At 39.5% G+C, this 22,226-nt stretch overlaps 1 protein-coding gene across 1 annotated transcript in view; it reads left to right on the plus strand.

The window, feature by feature from the left end:
• LOC101853457 (brefeldin A-inhibited guanine nucleotide-exchange protein 3) overlaps nucleotides 1–15,391 on the plus strand; it is a gene marked incomplete at its 5' end in the record, with an annotated part of 29,406 nt that extends 14,015 nt beyond the window's left edge. The window contains 10 exon segments of the mRNA XM_035969447.1: nucleotides 1,113–1,283; nucleotides 1,783–1,900; nucleotides 2,646–2,874; nucleotides 3,246–3,379; nucleotides 3,932–4,056; nucleotides 4,488–4,728; nucleotides 8,484–8,911; nucleotides 9,858–9,997; nucleotides 10,449–10,634; nucleotides 11,159–15,391. Coding sequence (XP_035825340.1) covers nucleotides 1,113–1,283; nucleotides 1,783–1,900; nucleotides 2,646–2,874; nucleotides 3,246–3,379; nucleotides 3,932–4,056; nucleotides 4,488–4,728; nucleotides 8,484–8,911; nucleotides 9,858–9,997; nucleotides 10,449–10,634; nucleotides 11,159–11,434 — 2,048 coding nt within the window.
• Between the last annotated feature and the right edge of the window lie 6,835 nt (nucleotides 15,392–22,226).

Raw genomic sequence — 22,226 nt, forward strand, 5'->3', positions numbered from 1 at the left:
GGGGGGTTGTTATGGAGAAAGAAACTGGTCCTAAAGTTTTGATAATAGAAAGGAGAAAGTAATAAAATGCAAGTGTAGAAATCGGTTATACTGATGAGTAGTATCTGCCACAAGTGTCGCATAGTTTGTCTTAAGAGAGTGTCTGTGTGTACAACAATATTGTCATTGTCACCTGATGGAGTGAGTGTTTGGGGGAGTGGTTTTGTCTTGAACTGAGGCTTCAACGTTGGTTAAAAAAAGAAGAATAATTGCATTTGTTATGATCTTCGCTCTACATGTGTTTACATTCATTCTACAATTTCATAAGTTTGTTTTGGAAAGATTTAATTCAATTACTTCCATTTTCTAAAACTTGAGGTCAATTTGTTCTGTTTACAATACAGTTTTAGAGGGGGCTCTCGAGGCCTAGAGGTTAAGGTGTTTGCCTTTCATTCAAAGGTCTCGGGTTCGAATCTGGGTAGTGACCGAACATTTTTTTTCTCTAAAATTGTCTCCTTTCACCTCCTTTCCTGCTCTCTAACAATGTTCTGTCATTTTCTTTCATCTCCTCTTTCTGCCCCCACCACCTCGCCTCCTTTGCCCCCTCCTCTGGGCTCCTGACTCTTCTACTGCTACTCCTTGGCTCCTTCTTACTGGTGTCTTTCAGCCACACCCCTGATCTTCTGGTAGGACAGATCTTACACATAGCCTTCTCGGACAAGGGCAAAAAATCTCGGACGGCAAGTTGTGCACGTTAAAGATCCCTTGGTGGTCTAAAATCGATAAGAGTAGGCTTCGGCCTTTTTTTTCTAAATATCTCAGTATTTTGTTCATGAATTTGTTCATGAATTACTTCATGAAATTGGAATTAAATGTTTGTTAAACTATCATTCAATCATCAATTTCATTTCTTGCCCTTAGGTCTGATAACAATGATATTAGTATACAAACATTGTTGAATCATGATAAATCACAGCATTTTTCGGGGACAATTTTTATCTTTGATGTTTTTGTTTCATATTGTATGATGTTTGATATGTCGGATTCCTTTGGTTTATTTCTAATTGATCATATAAAATAAGTAACCCCTCTAATTGTCTACTGATTGGATTGCCCCCCCCCCCCTCCTCCAGGTGCTGAGTTTTCCATGTACTGTGTCAATCATTTGTTGCTGCCAATGCTGCAGTCATGGCTGCGGCGAGGGGCACGTTGCTATGGTTACTGGAATACCGGCATTGTCAGCTTCAAACAGTCATGTGGACTTGTAGCTGACTTGATTGTGGAGTTTGTCACAGAGTTTACAGGTAATGCCCCATTATGTAAGCTGATATTAACTACTCTACTGAATAGGTGGTCACCATGCTTTCATTTGTGTAAATAATATATGTATCTACCACCTGGGTTTGAAACTGGGAGATTTGAATTTCTTTGACAGCATGTGCCATTTGTAAATGTGAAGGGCGCTGGTTACTGAGCTGGATGATGAAGAAAAGGAGGAGGAGGAAGAGGAGGAGAAAAAAGATGGAAGAATGAAAGGGGAAGGGGTAGGAAGAGACAGAGTGCTTGGCCAAAAGCTTCTTTCCGCAGTACTGATGGACCTGAATCAACTTGTGCTTTTTCAGTTTTTGAGGCTTGCTTTCACTTACATGTACAACTGAGTTTGTCTGTTTCAGGAGATAATACATATATATATATAGTGTAAAGCACATATAGCTTGCTGTTGAACGGGAATATGCGCTATGAAAATGCTATTTATTACTATTATTATATTATCATTATCATTATCATCATTGTTATTATTAGGAGATGCTGAGCTCCAGGCAGCGTTACAGCTCATTCTCAAGCAGACATTTGACGTGTTCATCGAGTGTGTGGCTCAGCCTGTGGAGAACATCTCTCGGCTCGGCTGCTCCTGCATCAGGTACGGCATATCTGTTGTTGTTCAAGATCTGGCTGTCTTAATAAACTATTGAAAATGTGCATTGTTAGCTCTGTTGTTGTTGTGCTTAGGGGTATGGTACAGACTTCTCTGGTTTGATTTCCCCAACGGGGGTGGGAGGGGGGGGGTGTATATTCTCGATACTTGGTTGTTTGAAGAGTTTTCAATGTCTCTGCCAACTTGCTTGATCCTATGGTAGATGGGTACTGTTAGATTTGGAGGTGCCATTGTTAAATGACCTTACAGTCAGGGATAAAAGTATTTCGTTTAAAGCTAAAAATCTGGCTTTTTAAAACTTTCAGGTTTCAAACTCTCAAGTCTGCCAGTAAAGTAAGGGTAGGCACTCTCTATGTTTGTTCACTGTTTATTCTTCTGTTTAATCCAATTGTAAATTTGTCGTTGTTTAGTTGTGAAAGGGGCCCACTCCAACCTGCACCAACATGAACACATTCAAATTTTACAAATGATAATAATAAATAGCATTTATGTTGCCCATTTCCATTTTCTAAAAAGTACTCAAATCGTATTACATTAAAAAAACCCATCACATCTTAAAAACTAATAAGTCATTAGTGGTTAAAGGGTGCCACTGGTGGGTTCTTTTCCTTTACTTTGACTCTCTGGTTTTTGTCTGTCTTGTCTTGTTTAGTCTTTTTGCTGCTCTAAAGGACCATTGTTGTGTTGATAAGCATCTGTTTTACGTGTGGACGACTTTAATTTATTTCAGGCACATTCTGCTGACCGCTGGTCCACATTTGTCAGAGACCTTGTGGCAGGTCGGAGGTCAAGCCGTGCACCGGGCCCTTGGGGTCACGACCTATAACTTGCGCCTCCTCATGGCACTTTTCCACCCCAACTCAGACAACTTTTACGGGGACATTGGACAGGTCAAGGTCGCAACCCGAAAAGACTGCACTGTGGTGGACTGCCTGAGGCTGCGGCAGATGGCTAAGCAGGTACGGTACTCTTTGGCGGCTTCGATAAACATGTTGTAATTGCTACAGCATGCTATGGGGGTGTACTGTTTTGGCTGATGTTTGCTCAGTTTCTAAGTGCTGAGAGTGAGATCAAGGTTACTTATACTTTTTCACTGATGGAAGCTATTGATTTTGTATCAAGGTGATTGATTAAGGATGTTGTGCTTAGAAAGGACATGTATTGCCAATGACAGTATTAAAGACTCCACCCCCTCTTTTTGAAAGTTGGCAAATAAATAATCTTCCCCTTCCCCTTCCTTTAATCCAGTGACAAATAATCAAATAATGTCCTCTTCCAAACTTCCCCCCCCCCCCCCCCCTCCCTCCTCTTTTCATTTTTCCCTTCACAGGTGTTTTTACTAGACAGCCAAGTATCCTCCATGCCTAGTGTCCAGTACGACACTGACCAGGACAAGTCCTTTGTGTTCCTCCTCTACCCACCTGGACACCAGGACAGCCTCAACCCTGACCACATCTCCACCAGGTTGGGGCAGATGTTGACTCATTAACAGAAATGGTGTTTGATGAATTTGGAAAACAAAAACAAAAAGAAAATTTGCCCATGTTGGTTAAGTCTGTGGTTGAATACCTGGGAGACAAATGTAGTTTTTATATGCTCTCACTTTTCTGAAAAAGGAGAACAACTACAAAGTCAAGTTATTATATTTATGGTAGTAGCAGATACTTGTCATGTTGAAACAGTCGGAACTGTTACTATTTCTTTCTAGTTGGAGATTTTAATGACTGCCTGGTTCATTTTGGAAATGTGGGTTATCTCTTGCATGCTCAGATGTACATTAGCTGTGATATTGGCTTGGGCGTACTACTTCTTCCTTCTTTCACTCTTTCTTCTGTACTTATTCCACTTCCCTTCCCTTTTTGAAATTATTTAAATGTGTTTAGTAGAGTGTTAAAACTATTGCAAAAAACTGTTTAAAGAGGAACAATGTTTACATGAGTGAGAAAGTAAATGTTCAATTATCGGGAACGTATGACTTGTCATCAGTGTCAATTCTGACTTTCACCATGTTTTCAGGGTTCCTTTCCGTCACGTGGTGGTGGGGCTGCTGTCCAATCAGCTTCTGCTTCAGACAGTCGGAGAGATTCTGTTGGATCGACAGGCAGACCAGAAAGAAGTCGGCTCTGGTGTTGGGTTGCCAGGTAAAGATGCAGCATTGTTGTTGTTGTTGTAATTTATGTTAGTCTGCATGTTAATTGTCACATTGTGCATTAATACTCATATTTTGGAACAAAACAGTAAAGAGACGAGGAATTTTTAATAGAGGTGAAAGGAGCAGTCTATATCGGAGTGTCCACTTACAACTTAAGAAGGTCATTGTCCCATCTTTGCTTGAGTGCTGTTGCAAAATGCGTGAGGTTGTTTTTATTCTTTGCACCTTCTTTCCTATCAAACATCTATCATTTTCCTATTTTGTGTTTATTACTCTCTTGTAACACCTCTAATATTTGGCACTTGTATGACCTAATTGTATCACAAGTGACATGAAATGCTTGCTTAAAGAAAAAAAGCAAAAACACATGAAAACCATGGCATCTTCACAATCCATCTGTCTTTCCACCCTCTCCCCCAGGTCTAATGCCCCACATGTCCACCCGCAATGTCCACCAACTCCTCTCTGCTCTGGACGAGACCTACCAGACAGCCCAGGATTTTGACGCGAGGCCAGGTCTAAAGTTTCTGCTCCAGAAGGTGGCGGGCCTGGATGTGGCGGCCAATTTGTACAAGCAAGCAGCGACGGCCGTCCTGTTCCACGTGCATTCTCTGCTGGAGATCAATGCTCACCTGGACAACAGCAGCATCAGCTCTACCAAGTATGTTTTGGCAGACAGGCATATCACTTTAGGAAAGGGAAAGATGTGGTCTGGCGAATTGTGTCGTTAATGACCATTACAAGTTGCTTGCCATTACTTCCTTTACTTTTGTTTTTACCCTGTCTCATTATCAGCAGGTAGCCCTCATGGTCTATAACTTCTTTTCCTCCTTGGTTGATAAAGGGGATCATCATTTTATGATAATAAATAATAATAATAATAATAGATAGCATTTGTACAGCGCATATCCCCACTCAACTGCAGGCTCTATGCGCTTTACATTATATTATTACCCCAGCAGACCATAGAACACTCCGAAATATTCTCAGCTTCCCGGGAAGCATACAGTGCGAGCAGCCGATTAAGCACTCAAACACTAACAAACTGACAAGATCTTTTGCTGTCTATAGCCGGGTACCCATTCCCACCTGGGTGAAGTGAGGAAAATTCGTGTAAAATGCCTTTCCCAAGGACACAACGTCGGGCCCTTGACGGGATTCGTACCCACGACCTTACGGTTGCGAGTCCGAGAGCCTAACCACTAGGCCACCGATGGTGGATGAACTATATGTATTAATATAAATTTGTAGTGAAATACGTCATCTTTATCATCTGTGGCGCAATGGTTACGCTCCATGGTTTTATATGCGGAAGATGCAAATTCGATTCCTGCTTGGGGAAATCTTTTTATAGAGTATCTCTGTCAATCAGTTGGGATGCGGTGTCACACTCAATTTGGGTTGTCTGTAACAGGCAGGGTTGAAGTATCTTATCTCTGACAGGGTCTATACTGTGTTGATTGGAGTGTATATTGTTCACAATGCTTTTGCAACTAAAAAGACAGGTGAATTTACTCTAACGTCCACCTGTACAAGTCAGTCACTTGTACAAATGACCACTTCCCTCTGTCCCGCTTGTGTTTCTTTTATTCTATAATGGCACAGTACCCCCCGGGCAGTGCCACTGACTGAAGTGTCTTTAGGCCATTCCCAAAGGGGGGACATATCTTTTTCAAGCATAGTAGAATTGTAAATGGGCTTATTCATGTCACACTCATAACTGTGCCTGATCTACAACAAGGAACTGCAGCTTTTTCTTTCCCGATCCTTACTATTGTCATTTCCTCTACTTCTTTTGTATGTTTGTCACTACTTTGTGACCTGCTATTTTGGGGTGCCTTGATAGTCGAAGCAGATCTTGTGCTGTTGAAGCAGAGTAAGTCTGATTCCCTGTAAGGACTCCTCTGTTGACATCCACCCCTTGGCTTTCATATGACCCTATGCAGTTGCGAGCGCCGTAAAACCTTCTACTATAATAATAAAATAATAATAAATGACACTGTCCAAGACGTCCTCCTATCTAAGACATCCACTTTTCTCTTGGACAATGGGTGGCTGTCTTTTGACAATTTCAACTCATAAACATTGTCTCAATTAGCACGTGTCATATAATGGTTAGGCTCTATGCTGTTGGATGCAGAAGACATGAGTTCGATTCCTGTATAGGGATGTCTTTTTACAAAGTATCTCTGTCAATCTGCTGGGAGGCCATATCACACTCACTTTGTGTTGGCTCTGACACACTAGGTTAATAAGTAACTTGTCCCTGACGGAATCTTTATTGTGTTGAATATAGTGTAATAAGTTTACAATTATTTTACTATAAAAATATGTAGTTATGTGCCATTTTATCCAGGAGAATAAATGTCTCGTCATAATGGCTTGACTTGGCTTGGCTTTGGAAATGGAGATTATAGAAGCGGGCTGAAGTTTTATTTTTGAGCATACCCGATCTAAATATCGCTTTATGCTGATGTTCTGTTCATCAAAACTGTCAAATCGGATACAAGTTTAAGCTCCCACTTCTGCACCTATTCAGCTTCACACGCAGCATACACTTAATACTCACAAACACAAAGAGCACTTTAAAAAATGCAGTGTTCATTTTATTTTTTGTAGTGTTTGGAATGCTAGCCGTGACCTTGAGTAAGTTATTTGTGTATTTCTGCTTCCTGTTACTAATTGCGTGCTCGGAAAATAATTAAGTTTGGCTGTGTAGATTATAATTTGACTCGTAGTTTAGAATGCTACAGGTATGTCGTCCTTCTATCCTGTTTACTTCTTATGTCTTCGTGCTGTCTTCCTTTTTACTAGTTTTGCCTCTTTTGGTGTGTGGTTGTTAGATGCTCTGGTAAGGTTTGCTCCTTCTTTCCTACAAACATCTATCGTCCTTATCTCTCCTCCTTCTTTTCTTTGTATGTTGCTCTTCAGTAGTAATAACTCCTAACTTTCGGCACTTATACAACCTATTTGTGTTGCAAGTGCTGTAAAACTCTTACTAAAAATCAAGCAAAGGAACAGACAAATCTGACTTGACCTTTTGTAGGTGGTGCAGGTTCACCTTCTGTTTGTGGGTCCATCGTGCTCCCTGCTTGGTTTAGCTTTTCTCATTCTTGTTTTATTTTCCCTTTTATGTTTTTGACAGCTGCATATTTTTGCGTGTGAATAATTTTTATTTTTTTTATTGATGAAATGTGGCGGTTGTCATGGTGACTCGCTGGGTATGAGGACTCCGCAAGACTCATTTTTGTCATGGTTTTTACTTCTGTGTTGTTTTCATTGCTTCAGCAGGCTAGTAAGGCAGACCATCTTCTAGTTAGGAATTATTCTTTTTTGTGCTTCTTTTTGTTTTATAGAAAAGAAGTTATTTTTTTAGAGAATTGTTATTTGGTGTATTTTTTTGTTGTTGTTGGGGGTAGTGTGGGATTCCTTTTTTTTTTTTTTTTTGGCTTTAACTTTAAGATAAATATGAGAGGTGAAAAATAGAATGTGGATAGAGAAGTCATAAGGACAGACGAAGAAAGACAGGAAGAGGGAAGGTTGAGAAGAAGGATAAGGGCTGCTGCAGATTATCTCTTGCAAGAAGATTGTTTTTTCCCAATTCATCTGTAAGGTTTACTGAATAAAAGTGATATGAGGATGGGATTATTTGAACTGCAGATTTCAAGGCTCCATGGGGAATCTTTTTATTATGCAATCTGTCACATTCTGTCCATGTTTTGAGTATGGACTTAGTGGGTCACACTTCGATCGTTTTTCGACACTTCCCCCTTTTTATGGCTTGGGTAATAATCTACCCTTACTGCTGATTAAAAATGAGATCAAATGCCCATATCAGGCTATTGTATTCAATTTTTGTTGTTTTTGTTATTATTTTTTGTAACTGTAGTTGAAGATACGACTCATCCATAGCAACTGTTATACTTCCCTAGGCCCAGCGTTCATGCAAACTGTAACAAAATTGTCTTTAGATATGAAAAAAAGTAAGTTTGAGTAACCTCTTGACCCCATCATTAAAATTTCTTTTAATTTTTTTGGCAGTGATTTTTTAAAATGTGGTATCATCATCATCATCATCATCATCATCATCATCATCATCATCATCATCATCATTGCCTTTCCCACTCTGAATCAGGGTATAGGCCACGAACAAACGTTTTCCACCTTTCCCTATCCTGGACTAGCCTCTTGATATTATATTCCACATCTTCCCACTGTTCTGTACATAGAATTGCTTTGGCTTACCTAAAAATGTTCTTCCTCCTATGTGCCCCCCCTCCTCTTCCACACTCTTCCCCCCTCCTTCTCCACACTCCTCCTCCACAATTCCCTCGCCCCTCTTCCTCTTTCACACCACCCCTCCTCCTCCACACTCTCCCCCTCCTCGTCCTCCCCTCCCCCGTCCCCTTACCTCAGGGCTGCCATTACTCCCATCGCTGAGACACCAGAGACCCCCGTTGCCTCATGGCCGACCATCGCTGAGATCAAGCACACGGCTGGGATGTCAGTGGGTCGCCCCTGGACCAATGGCAGGCTGTTCCTGCCACTGCTGCAGAACGTATGTGAAGAGCTGTGTCAGACGTACGTGGAAGTGTTGCAAGACTCGGGCAAGGGCTCTATTCTGGATAAGATCTCGGAGCAACCAATCTTTTTCCTGACGGCTCAGCACGAGGACATTCCACTGATCACCGCTCGGGCCCGACTCGCTGCAGCAAAGTCAAGGTCGTCAGATTCTTCGTCGTCTCTGCACAAGTCTGTAGATTCTTCTGGAAAAAATGAGCCCATTGAGGCTGAGGGTGTGCGGTCGGATGGAATTGTCTCAGTGGCTGTGGAAACGCCTCAAAGTGAGTGAATGTATAGATTTTTATGGTTAAGAGTCCCCTCTGATTCTATTCGTTTGTCTTTACAATAGTGCTCTTTGACTGTTTGGTTCATTCTTGTATTCTTATTTACTATCTCTGTCCTCTGTACGGACAATCAGTGTTGCACACTATTATTCGCATACAACTATCATTCATATTTTCTTTTGACTAAATGTCTTTTTATGGTCAGGTTTTGTATCTCACTGACTGACAACTAGTGCCTCTTTATAGCATGACCATTTGTGCGGTGGGTTTTTTCCCATATATTCTACCTCAGTCCTCTGAAAGGACAAACTGCGTTGCAGTCTACTAAACGTAATAAAATGCAGTTCAGTTTTTCTTTTGTTACTTATTGCCAAGTACTCATTAGCATTTGGGTGAATTTAGGTCAAAGTGTCTTTCCTGCATTTTTTATTTCCTATCCAACTGAGCTGCAGACAGAATCCATGATCTTTGAGTTTTCAAATATAACATGTTGTAGAGGTTTGTGAGTAATCTGCAGCTTATGGTGACAACTGGAAAAAAGTACAGTTGAGCACAGCTAATACGAACTGGGAAAACTCGAAATCTCAGATAGCTCTTACTATTTGCCATTCCCCGACTGATATCTGTTTAATTTTTCACAATCAGTTAATCTGAAATATAATGGATGTGCGGAACAAATTGGTCAGTAACGTACGTGTATTAGTCCATGCCGGACTGTAGCTGTTATTCTGTCATTGTGTCTACTTGATTGGGCTATCTGTATAGGACAGTGGTTCTAGTACTTTAGTAGCTTTCACTATTTTTTTGTTTTCATGTCAATTGATATTGTTAGTTTGGGCATTTATATGACCCTTTCGTGTTGCAAGTGCTGTAAAACTCCTATTAAAACTTTTATAAAAATCTGTTAGCTCTGTCACTTTTGGCTTCCATGTTTGTTTTTCAGACCAGCTGGATTCTGATGCAGACTCTGACAGTGACTTAGAGAAAGTTCGAAGTGAAGATGGAGATACAGAGAAAGGAGAAGGAGAGGAAGAAGAACGAAAGAAGAGTAAGAGGGAGATACGCCAGGATTTGGAGAGTAAGGTGAGTGGAATGTCAATTCATCTGTCATCCAGTGAGTCCATCTATCTTTCCTTCTGTTCATTTAGTTGAATATTTATCCTTTTATCAGTCTATCTGTCAATCTATCTTTTTGTTCGTCCATTTATAGGTCTACTTTTCTATTGATTGAAGGATCCTTTCTACCATTCTACTGTGTACCTCCTTTCATTTATTCTTCATTTCATCCTCCATCCATCCATCCATCCATCCATCCATCCATCCATCCATCCATCCATCCATCCATCTGTCTGTCTGTCCGTCCTTCTGTCCCTCCCTCCCTCTCTCGATCCATCCATCCTTCCATCTGTCTTTCCCTCATCCATCCATCCGTCTATCCATCCATCCATCCATCCATCTGTCCATCCACCCATCCATCCCTCCATTTTCCAAATAACACAATGTACTCCTCCCCCCCTCATCCTCCTGTTCCCAGGTGTACACAGTAGCCACTGACCAGGTGATCGAGAACCTGATGTCTCAGTACAAAAGACACAAGCACCAGAGGTCTATGCCTAACTTTGTCCGCCCACCGAAGTTCCAACGGTCAAAGATGAAGGTCCCCCGTCGTGAGGCTGTTGATGAAGCCATTGATAAACAGCACAAGTCCTCTATAATGAAGGTGGGTATGTGTGCTTTGCCACGGAAGAGGAGGAGAAATGCACTCATATACGAATGCTGGCACTCTCACGCACTCGGACACATAGGCACAGTTTTTTGTTCTTTCTCCTGCTCTTCTGTTTGTCCGTCTCTTTTTCAATGCTGAACTCTCTCTCTCTCTCTCTCTCTCTCTCTCTCTCTCTCTCTCTCTCTCTCTCTCTCTCTCTCTCTCTCTCTCTCTCTCTCTCTCTCTCCCTCCCTCCCTCCCTCCCTCCCTCCCTCCCTCCCTCCTTCTCTCTCTCTCTCTCTCTCTGTGTCTCTCTCTCTCCCTCTCTCTCTCACTCTCACTCTCTCTCTCTCTCTCTCTCTGTCTCTCTCTCTCTCTCTCTCTGTCTCTCTCATCTCTCTCTTCTCTCTCTTTTCTCTTTTCTCTCTGTCTCACTCATTTTTGTTTTCTCATTTCTCAGTCCATCTCTCTCTCTGTCGATCTGCTCCTGGTCCCCTAACCCCCTTCACATTCTCTCGCTTCTTTCTTCCTTTCCTCAGGACAGTGAAGCTCACCTTCAAGCCTGGGCCGACACCCTGACTGCCATCCTTCAAATGACTTTGAGCCTTCCGGACTCCAGTTTCTCTGCCCTTCTCCCCGTGACCTTCACCTTTGTGAGCCAACTCATCTTGTACGCCACAGACTCTGCGCTGCGAGATCAGCTGGCTCAGTGCTTTAACAGGTTGGGGCGGATGTACGACTTTGCCCCTCCGGCCAACGCCAGTCTCCCTCGTACCAGAGACAACAGCTCCAGTAAACACAGTCTACCTTCTTAAGTAATTTTGTGATTTCACAAGTGAAAAGACACGACATCGAGTCCATAATTAAAGGTGCTTGTGGCTCTGAGACTTTCGTGGGGCGTGAATGTTTATTGAAACCATCCGAAGCTCAGAAATATTTTGACGGCTTTGGTCTAGGCACCCATATTTAATGCTCTGAGAAAAATGAACCTTTTCAGTTACAAGTTAAATCCATCTGGGCTATTTTTATCTCAAAGGGTCATAGTTCCACACTGATTCAAATATTTACAATTTAAAATAGCGGTACAGGGAAAGAACCACAGAAGTCCATGAGACTCCAGGGACGAAAGGCAATTGTCCACAATGATTTCTCAGTTACTACTGCAATCTTTCCATCCCAGTCTTCAAGTCTTTATCTTTTCTCAGTCCAGCCTCTAATAACAGAGAGACAGTGTTAAGTCAGTGTAACTTCCTTTGGAAGAAGAGAAAAAAAAGTAGTTGAACTTTGATTCAATATTTTTTTTTTACCTGTAAAAACATGATTTTGTGAGAGGTTCCTTGAAATAATCAGTGTATTTATTACTGGAATACAGTGGTGATAATTTCCGAGAGTTAGTGATGTTGAGTGCCTGCAAGTGCTGACATTTTCTGTATGGTAATGGTGATTTTTGCCTCAGGAGAATGAATCTCAGGAGGGATATTTGGATCAACAGTCCTGGTTACTGTTTAATCATGTTTTCATAGGATCCTGTCTACGGATTAATGAATGAATTAGTGCTGAAAGGGAGAGAGGGAGGATTTTTGACTACCGGTACTACATTTTTAAATCAATATGAATATTATTGAGATAAAGGGTTCTTTGGAAGCATCTGACACATTTGTCTCAGTACCTGGTTTGTTCCTGGTTTGTGCTGGCATGATGATTATTGGGTATTTTTGTGTTGAAACCTCTGAATCCAAGTAAGGTGGGATCGAGGAGGACTTTGTCATTTCATATGAAGACTTGAGACTGACACCTTCTGTATGTTAATAACGAGTGAGACATTTTGTGGATGAAGTTTAGAAAGAAGCAATCAGCCTTGTTGAGCTGACTGTGCAAAATTCTTTTTATATCCCATCTAGTAGTGAAGAGACAGCTGTTGGAATAAGGAAAAATTAAGAGTGTAGTCTGGAAGCCCAGAGACACTCTCCAAGAAAGAGAAATCATTTGTATAGCCGACTTCCCATCTCATGTGGTTTAAAAGGTCGGTCATGCAGAAGGAGAGAGAGTTTTTTCTGTAAAGTGCTGTCTTCCAACATTCTAAAGAAGAAATTTTTTTTGAACGAAAGAAAGCGAGGACTTGAAGGCTGAAAGTCTCTGAATGTCACCGAACTGAGTTTTGCTAACACTATCAACAACCCAACAAGCTGCTTTGACTCCCATTTAATCTGAGACATCGGGGATAACAATAAAGTTTTCTGTCGGCTTCCTTGTTTCCATAATGAGTTCTCTGAAGAAATTATGGAATAGATATCTACTGCTAAGTGTAAGACTCAGTCATATGTCACTTTTCAAATTGGCCTCTGGGGGGAGTCTTACACTAAGTAGTCAATATGTCTGAGGTAGCTGCACAAGGGGTAGTTTTGAAATTAGTGTCTCCTTTCCTTATGTGCAATAACCTCAGCTAGCACACTGCAATGGGATGCGCTCTCTTGATAGACATTTTGTTAGAAGATTTCCCTTGGGTATAGGACTGTGTGACTAAAGGAAACTGGATGGGAACAGCACTAAATCGTTGAAAGTGTAGAATTAAATGGTTGACAGACATGGATTGGCTGTAGTTGATTTTGTGGAGAATGCAATGTACACACTTGCGACATGCAGAATAACTCTTACGCATTTTGCAACTTTTACTGTATTCTATGTTTATGTATTTCAACTAAGTGCAATATTTTTAATAGATCTGTATACAACATTGCAATTGGTCTGATTGTTTTGAAAATAATTTTATTTTAATAACAGATTTTTCTTGTAAATCTACAAGTTTGCAACTGAGTGCAGTCTACTTAAAACAATATTGCACCGTTCCCTCTATCTCTTGCAGTAATTTTGAGATATGTTCTGAGGGTTTTCTTGTTGTTGTTGCTGTTGATTTTCATCCACATGATGTTTCAGATCTGTTCCGCTGTGTTCGTTGCGTTTTTCGCAGAAAAAGTTGTGACAAATCCAATTTACCCTAATGTTGTTGACGATTTGAAGGCTTCTGAATTTTGAGAAGATTGTCCTCAGTATTGCATGATGATTGATACTGTAGTTGGTGGTGGTAACTAGTCATTGGAGTTTTAGTTCAAATGGCTACTTTGTGATGCTTAACTGTAAAGCTTTGATCAAATGACTGGTCAGCTGTGGTCAGTAGGTTGTAGAAGTAGGTAATAGAAAGGAGGCAGAATGTTTATGTTGTGGGATTTATTTTTTGTGTTCGAACCCATCAGGTTCAATAATGAAATTTTGAATGTACTGAAATGTTGTAACATTGGTGCTGTAGAATGTTTACTTGTCTTCTGTTTTGTTGTTTACGCACATGTTCGTGTTCAGTGGACACTGATAGTTGTAATTACATTCTAGGAGATGAAACTCTTTTATCTTGTTTATGCAAATGCCTTTGCTATGTGGGCGTTGATCTTGTTAACTTCACTCAAGAAGATGTTGTAACTCTTTTGTGTTGACTTGTGGAAGAATACTGCATAAAATTGTTCTGTCTGTTTTCCTGATAGGTTCTTGCATTGGATGCCTTGCTAGTGAATTATTTTACTTTGTGGGATTAAGTGCTTTTGTGTTTGAAATCTCGTCATTCTGTGACTTGCGTCTATTCTACTGCATGCACGAATTCTTCCCACCGATGGATATCTCTGCATGCGTGTCATATCAGCACAAGATACGTGTATGCTTGTCTTTACCTGTGATTGTGAATCCTCCTTTATTCTTGGTAGACAAACATGTAAATCTGCATTGAATTTATTTTCTCGATTCATTATGATTGCACATTTCATTCAAAATGCAGTCTATTTCCCTTGTATTTCCTCATTGCTATTGTTATTATATTATGCAGTCAAACCCCTTTATACTGTCAACCATGGGTTGAGCATGAAGTTGGCGGTTTAGCGAGACTGATGTATAACAGGGTTTTAATTTTAACTCTTTGTCTCCAAGGGTAGGTAAACTCAATGTGCTGGGGCCCTGTTTTGGTATGAAATGCAAAAGTGGCATATACGTCACTAAATTGGTCATTGAATCAGAGCAAGTAAACCTAATTTGATAGGATAGTTTTTCATCAAATGAATGAACTCCCAGTAAACGAGACCTGTTTTTGGCAATTGCTGAATAGTTTAAGTAATTTGGCTTCAAAGTCGTCGTAAAGGAATGTGCCTGAATCGCTGCCAGCGGCTCACCGGCACAGCGGTTCCAACCGCGAGCCGCTCTGGAGGTAAAGAGCTAATGCAGTTCTTAGTTAAATTGCAACAATTGCCCAAAGCCAAGGGAAAATGATTCCTCCATGATTTGATGAAGGACAACATTATATTCCGTTATTTTTTCCTTTGTCCAAGACTTGATGACATGGCCTCTGCATGTGATGATCGCAGTCTTGCTGAGTCGTTTGTAAGAGAAAGGGAGATTATCACTGCATAGCTGCTGGGTGGATGCCATGCGTAAGACATAATATTTTTTATGTTTTAAAAAAAAAATAAAGGCGTTCCTTTTCAAGCATTGGTATAACCTGGCGGTAAGTGAGGCTGACAGTATAATGTATAAAGGGGCGGTATAACAGGGCTTGACTGTATATAATGTGCCAGTAAGTTATTACATTGTGGTATTTTTTATTTATTGTTTTTTCAGTTTGTGATATATAAAAATGTGATACAGAAAATTTTTTTTGTTTATAGTTGTTTTAATCTATTCTTTACTTTTTGTCATTTTAATTTTATCTTAGAAATATGCCATTGTCATGTGCAAAATATATACCTCATTGTATTTGTGTAAATTTCAGGTTATAAATTTTTGTTTTAGTTTTGAATTTGGAATTCAGATGTTATCCATTTGTTTCAGAAGTTGTGTTGACCATCTTTGTCGTAATCTCCCTCCTAAGAATGCTGCCCAAGAAGCTAAGGATGATTAGTAAAGTTATACAGAGTCTGTCAGGGAATTCATTTGTTGTCATGTCTAGTACTAGTAGGGATATGCTCTATATAAATACTATTTGTCATTGTAAGTAAAATAATTGTCCCCTTCTGTCATGTTCAGCTGCTTCCCCTGTTTGTACAACCCAGGCCATTTACACCCCCCCCCTCTCCTTTTCATCTCCACCCTCCAGTTCTGGTTCTTCCCTGTAAAACTAGCCATTTCATTAAAAAAAATTCTAAATGGAGGTGTTTTTACTCCCCATTTGACACAATTTATATAATTTAGGAGGCAGGCTTCCGCTGGTCTGGGCCAACCTGCACTGAGGGGGAAACAGCATTCCAGCAGAAAGACAATAAAATGTTCACCCCTCTCCGGAATTGAACTCGGGTCTCTTGCCTACAACAGAGAAACGCCTAACTGATACACCACAGACGCTGGTCTAGTCATCTCTGATTGGACAACAGGCTCTGACATCACTAGGACAGCCTGTCTGTTTCTCTCTCCAGAGCAGTATTGTTACTTAGAGGAATCACAGTGTTGTTTTGTACAATGTATTACGTCACAAAATGTGTGTTATTGTGGGGAAATCATGTGCTTGTCAGAAAATTGAAATTGAAGAAACTGACATTTGTCTGCCTGTTAGAACATTTTTATCAATTTTTTTTTACGGCACAAAGTTGATCAAAAGCATAAGACATAAATTTTCAGTTTCCGATAGACACTCATGCTTTGGAAGTCGCCACATTTTGGCAGCCATTTTTAGCCTGATTGTACCTCTGTCGATGTGCCAGTGGTACCGCTTGTGTTGAAGTAAAGATGTGGACAGTGTTTTGTTTTGAATGTTAGAAGGTTTGCTTATTTTCATTGACGTTTCTGTTTGAAACCTCATTACTTATCAGCAGTTTAGCACAGTTTAACATAACATAAAATGGTGTTTAAAATTACAAGATCTTGAATAGAGTTGCTTTTTGTTCTACCGCAGTCTATTGTTAACTCTTCGAGCCCTGGCTCTGTATGCCTATAGGTATTTTACACCTGACCTCTCAAGAGATGACTTCTAGATTTTATCGTTGCAAGCTGAGATGTGCAGTCAGAATATAGAAGAGTAATGAAGGTTTAAGGTAGTTGTAAAAACTGCTGATGAAAGTTTTTGTTTCCATTTCTTCTTTATGTTCTTCTTAGAAAGGGTTAGGTGTCTTTTGTTTTGAGAATGAGGACTTTGTTGATGAAAGATATTTGTGCTGAATAGATAAAAAGTTTTAAAATATTTAAAAGCTCTCTCATGGGTGAATCTGTAAAATATACTGGTGGGTTGGTGGAGTGATAATGAAGAGGTTGAGGTTGTTACTTGAACTTGTACTTATAAACACTGTTCTCATTACTTACCACCTGCAGCTTCTGTGCATAATGCTGCCTGTTAAAATTCTGCGAGATCTTTTTATATTCTTCATGTTATCAGTCTCTTATTTATTCCCAAATGGTGTGGGCATGTAGTGAATGTTTTTGATGTGGGGGATATCATGTGTTTTATTGTTTGATCAATGTGAAGGAGGGTTGGAGTAGTTTGTGTCCTTTGAGAAAATTTTGAATACTTTTTTTTTAGCATCTTTACATTTGTGGTATACTTTCAGCTGTGTTCATCTGTTACATTCTTTGTCAAAATCAGCGTGTATTTTTTTGTCATTTGACAAAATGTATCTTTTCTTTAATGTACATTTAAATTATTTTTATATTGATTCATTTAGTGCAAAAATGAGGAGAGGGTGGTGGTTCATGAAGCCTGTTTTCTACTGCCAAAGTTACTTCAAATGTTTTCCTGAGGATTCCTGCAGAGGATTTATTTATGACTAATGATTAATTCGTGTATAGTGAATCTCTTGTGTTTTTAGGGTTTTCACACACTTGATCCTAAGACATTGAAATTTAAACTTTTAGTCTTGTAGTCTCTTCAGGTAAGGAGGAAATTCGCTTAAGGTCAAAAAACAGTAAAAAGTCCCAGATCCGGTCTGTCAAGACCAGATGTTCTGGCAGAATTGTAAATCCACATTATGTTCTCAACACTGTGGAAACTCTTTTCTGTCAAAAAAGAAAAACTATGAACAACTTGAAAACAGCATTTGGCTACCTGATCAGTATGGAACCCTTCACTATCATAACTGTGGAATTAAAAATGCCCAGCTAAGTCTGACAATCCAGCTGACGAGCTCAGAAGAAGTAATCTTATTTTGTTTTGAAAGTAGAAAACCTAAATAAATATAATCCACAACAGGTGAGTTTTTGAATCATCAGCTTCACAATAAAGGTAGATACTTCTTTGAACTCGTTTTCCCTTTTCTCGCAACAATTTGTTTGTATCTTTTACTCAGATTTGCTCTCATCTCTTGTTAGCGATCAATGAAATGTTTTGTGGCACTACAGTGGAAGCCAAAAGGCATCCGAACAGTATTAGATCCATCAGTCCAGGTCCTTGGGTTATATCATGTGCCACATTCTTTTGTAAAGTTGATAAGTCAGAATATGATATGTCAGATCTGCATTTGTCTCGTTTTTGTTGGGAATTCAGTGGGTGGTTTGCTGTACTCTTGTGTGGTTTGCTCCTTCTTTCCTATCAAACGTCTATTGTCCTTATCTCTGCTCCTTGTTTTCTTGGTATGTTACTCTCTAGTAACACCTCTAATCTTCTGCGCTTATATTACCTATTTGTGTTGCAAGTACCATAAAATTCGTACTAAAATTGTGGAAAAAGAATTGCAAATCCAACCCCTCATATAAGACCTTACCCTTATGATATGATAATTATATTATGACATATTTTGTATCTTGAAAAGATCCTTTCAAAGTCAGAATTCTTAGTCGAGGATTTAGTCTTGACATCCAATGTGTAGTTTGTAATTGAATCACTAAACTGATTGGCAGATTCAAGTTTAACTAGTGTAAGGGAAGGAAATAACCTGCTATATGCATGGATTTCATGTAGTGGTAAGCATGTCATATGACTTCGGCTCATCCTACTCTCATTTACACGCACGATTTCTGAATGACAGAATATGTCTCACCAAATCCAAAGTTTTCAATGGTCATGTGCAATATGGGAGCATGCTTTTGGGTATTGTTGTTATATTGTTACTTTGATTTTCAATATTTGATGATCTTTGTGTGCAAATAATTCAACGGTGGCACTGTGCAATGAACAGACTTTACTGTTTTGAGAAGTGTCATTTGTGTTTGTATATCTTTCTTTGATGTGCATGGTTTAAATACATAATGTCTAATTTATTGTGCATGAAAGTATTTACAGAGTAAGAATGTTCATATCGTGTATCTAAACAAAACATCCTTTGTAATCTATTTAAAAAGAAAAGATTTTAAAATGCCCTTGATTGAGTTGTGTACAATATGAACTTCATGGAATAGCTGTACACTTGTCATCATTTAATTTTCCATACTTTATTACTCAATGACTGGTCTGGCTGTTATAAGCAAGACAATCACGGTACGCATTCATATTATTTATTATTCTTTTTATCCTTGCCATTGTTATCATTTTAATTTTCTTTGTGGATGCTGTAGACAGTCGTGTCAAACTGAAGGCAATTTATTTCTTTTCTAAAAATCCCCCACAAATACGGTTTCATGGCCTCTGTCAAAAAAAAAAAAAGAATACTTGTGGGGTCAAACCTGTGTTTCAGCCTTGACTTTTGGCGGATAGTAATATACGTGCCAAAAAATAATGGACAGCTGTGTCCAGTTAAAGGCACTTTATTTCACTCCTATAAATTACAACAACGAAAAAACCCAGCAAATTTGATCTTGTGGCCCCTGTACGATGGAGTACTTATACAGTTAGATGTTTCAGCAGAAGGTCTTCTCATAACATGTCAGAAGTTACTGAATAAATGCATTTAGCCATTTAGGGGGAAAAGACGCTTGCTGCAAAAGTTGTTCGCCTTATTAAGGTGAAAGAATTAAATAGACAAAGACTGCAGATGAAAAGACTTCATTAACAAAAGAGCGGTGTTTTAGTCTACTTCTTGTCAGTGTTGACTCGATGATGTCTACTATGATTAGGGCAAAGTAGAACAGTAGGCTGCACAGAAATAATAGAAAAATAAGAATGAAAAAGAACCTGAAAGATCAGAACAATGAGAAAGTAGTGGATCTCTCCAGAGGGTCATGGGTATAATAGCAAATATGGAAGACAGAGTAGAGCCAACATGTCTAGATTAGGTTCAAATTATGTGTCAACAGTGAATAATATGGTTCAGATCTAAGTTTATTCATTGCTTTGAAAAAGATGAGTGGCTCCAATTATTTTTTTTACTTACCATGTGAATCAAAGTCAAAGTAAGTAATAGTAATAATAATAATAGACTGCATTTATATAGTCATTTTTTTGTTTTGCAATGAGCAATACACTCTTTTGTGTCACTTCAAAATTCAGGATGACAAGTCCATTTGTGCCCCTCAAACAAGCCAGAAATAATATCTTTTTAAAAAAGGGCATTTTGACTCTGTGTAGAACTATGTGGTTCGGTTAAAAATTGTTCATTTAGTTCTAATAATATTTGATCAGTGTTTAATGGGACAACACGTCTATTTGAAATCCTTTGAAGTAACCTGGCAGGTATATTGCCCTGCACTGCCAACTCTTGCAGAGTCCCTCCACACTGTTATATGTTCTTTCCTGGTCCCAACCCCTCGTTGTGATGATGATAATGATGATGATGTATAACTAATAAATGTGTCAGTCTTGTCTTGTGGCCGTTTTATCTCTTGTTAATTTTGCCATTCTCCATTCATGATTTGTGGCACAATAAAGTGTAATTTGACCTAAATATGGTGCGATCATAATTGTTTTGTTTTTGCAAGAACTTTCTTTCTGGGTGGAAGGCTGGCTGGCGCTGCAGTGTGGTTTTGTTTCTAACAAGCATCTATTGTCCTTATCATGTTACTGTTACTCTCTAGTAAGACCTTTAATCTTCTTATCGGCACCTAGTCGACCTATTTGTGTTGCGAGTGCTGTAAAACCGTTTGAAGTGGGTGGTTGGAGGGTGTTCTTGTGTGGTTTGCTCCTACTTTCCTATTAAAAAATCTCTATCTCCCCTCCTATTTTTTTTGTTTGTTACTCTCTTGTAACACCTCTAATATTCGGCACTTATATGACCTTTTTGTGTTGCAAGTGCCGTAAAACTCTTACTAAAACTGAAAAAAACCTTTGATGACAGGCATCCTAGGTGCAGTCTTCTCGTCCTACATTTTTTCCCTGTTGCTATTGTCTAATTGTGTTCATGGAGAAAATAAGTGATGTCACACTGACTTGCCATACATCCAGATTTAACAAAATGGTTTGTGGAAGAGACAGCAGAGATGAGAAGATGACAGGCAGCATAACACCACAGTGGATAAATTCCTTGACATTGGAAATTTTGTGAAGTCAGATCCTGGACTAAAGGCATTTCTGAACCTTGATAGTGTTTATTAACTGGGTATGACCCATCACTGGGTTGTGCTAAGGGAAAAATGCACAGTGGGGTCTGCTTAAACCAAAATCTGAGGGACCGCTGGATTTTCTGCGTTTTAATTAAGTTTGCGGTTTAGAGGGGTTGCTCAAAATGAAGAGAGAATAAAATCCTTTCAGCTTAAACTACTATTTTCGGATTAACCGTTGTCAGTTTAAGCGGACTTCACTGTAAATCCACAGATATTGCTGTTGTAATAGTGAAAAATATTAACCTTAGCCTCCAAACAGGGTGAAGCAATAAATGGTGACCAGCAATTAGTCGCGCATTAGTGAGCAAGAACATGCGTTTGTGGGTATCTGAACCAACAAATATGAATACAAATATTATTTCTTTGTCTCCGCAAGGAAATGCTATCTTAATTTCTTTACCCTCTAAAAAACCAAGACCGTTGTCGAGTCCTGTGAGCTCTCAGTATTTTGCCAGAAGAAAGTCTACAAGTAAGTGGTAACGAACCAAATCTGAAGCTTTGACTCTCCATGTAATATGAGCCGAAACTTAGTTCACCACAAGAGAGCCCAGCTCATCTGATAAATTATGTCTTTTACATTACTAAAACTGTGACCCAGAAGCTCTTTTGGGCTAAGAATCTATTGATCTCATGAAGGACGACAAAATTTCCCAAAATGACATTGAACACTTGACCGTAACACGTTCCTTGCAAGGGAGGTCTCCATGGTTGTGCTAGACCAGTTTGTACTTGTGATAGATTGAACCTGGTCTTGAAAGACGCTAGTTACTGAACATACATCTCAAATAAAGTAGACATGGTTTTATTTGAAAATGAAGACAGAAGAATAAAGTATATGAGAATAAAGCATATGAACATGGGCTCAGAAAATAAAATAAGCACAGAACAGGTATGAGCATCGGAAAAAGGGTCTTCTGTTTCACAGGACAGATAATGATGACACCAATGCCACAGATTTATCCTGGCCTGGCATCATCAGCACCATTGCCTTTCTCACCCTGGGTCAGGGTATAGGCCACAAACAACCACTTTCCACCTTTCCCAATCCTGGGCTAGCCTTTTGATGTTATTCCATGTCTTCCAACTTTCTGTACATCAATTTCTGTGACTCTTCTCCAGGTTCTACGCCATCTTCCCATTGATATTTTACACTGTGAGTTACAATCCAACACTTTCCTT

Source organism: Aplysia californica, unplaced genomic scaffold (genome assembly GCF_000002075.1).
Source record: "Aplysia californica isolate F4 #8 unplaced genomic scaffold, AplCal3.0 scaffold00146, whole genome shotgun sequence".
NCBI lineage: Eukaryota > Metazoa > Mollusca > Gastropoda > Aplysiida > Aplysiidae > Aplysia > Aplysia californica.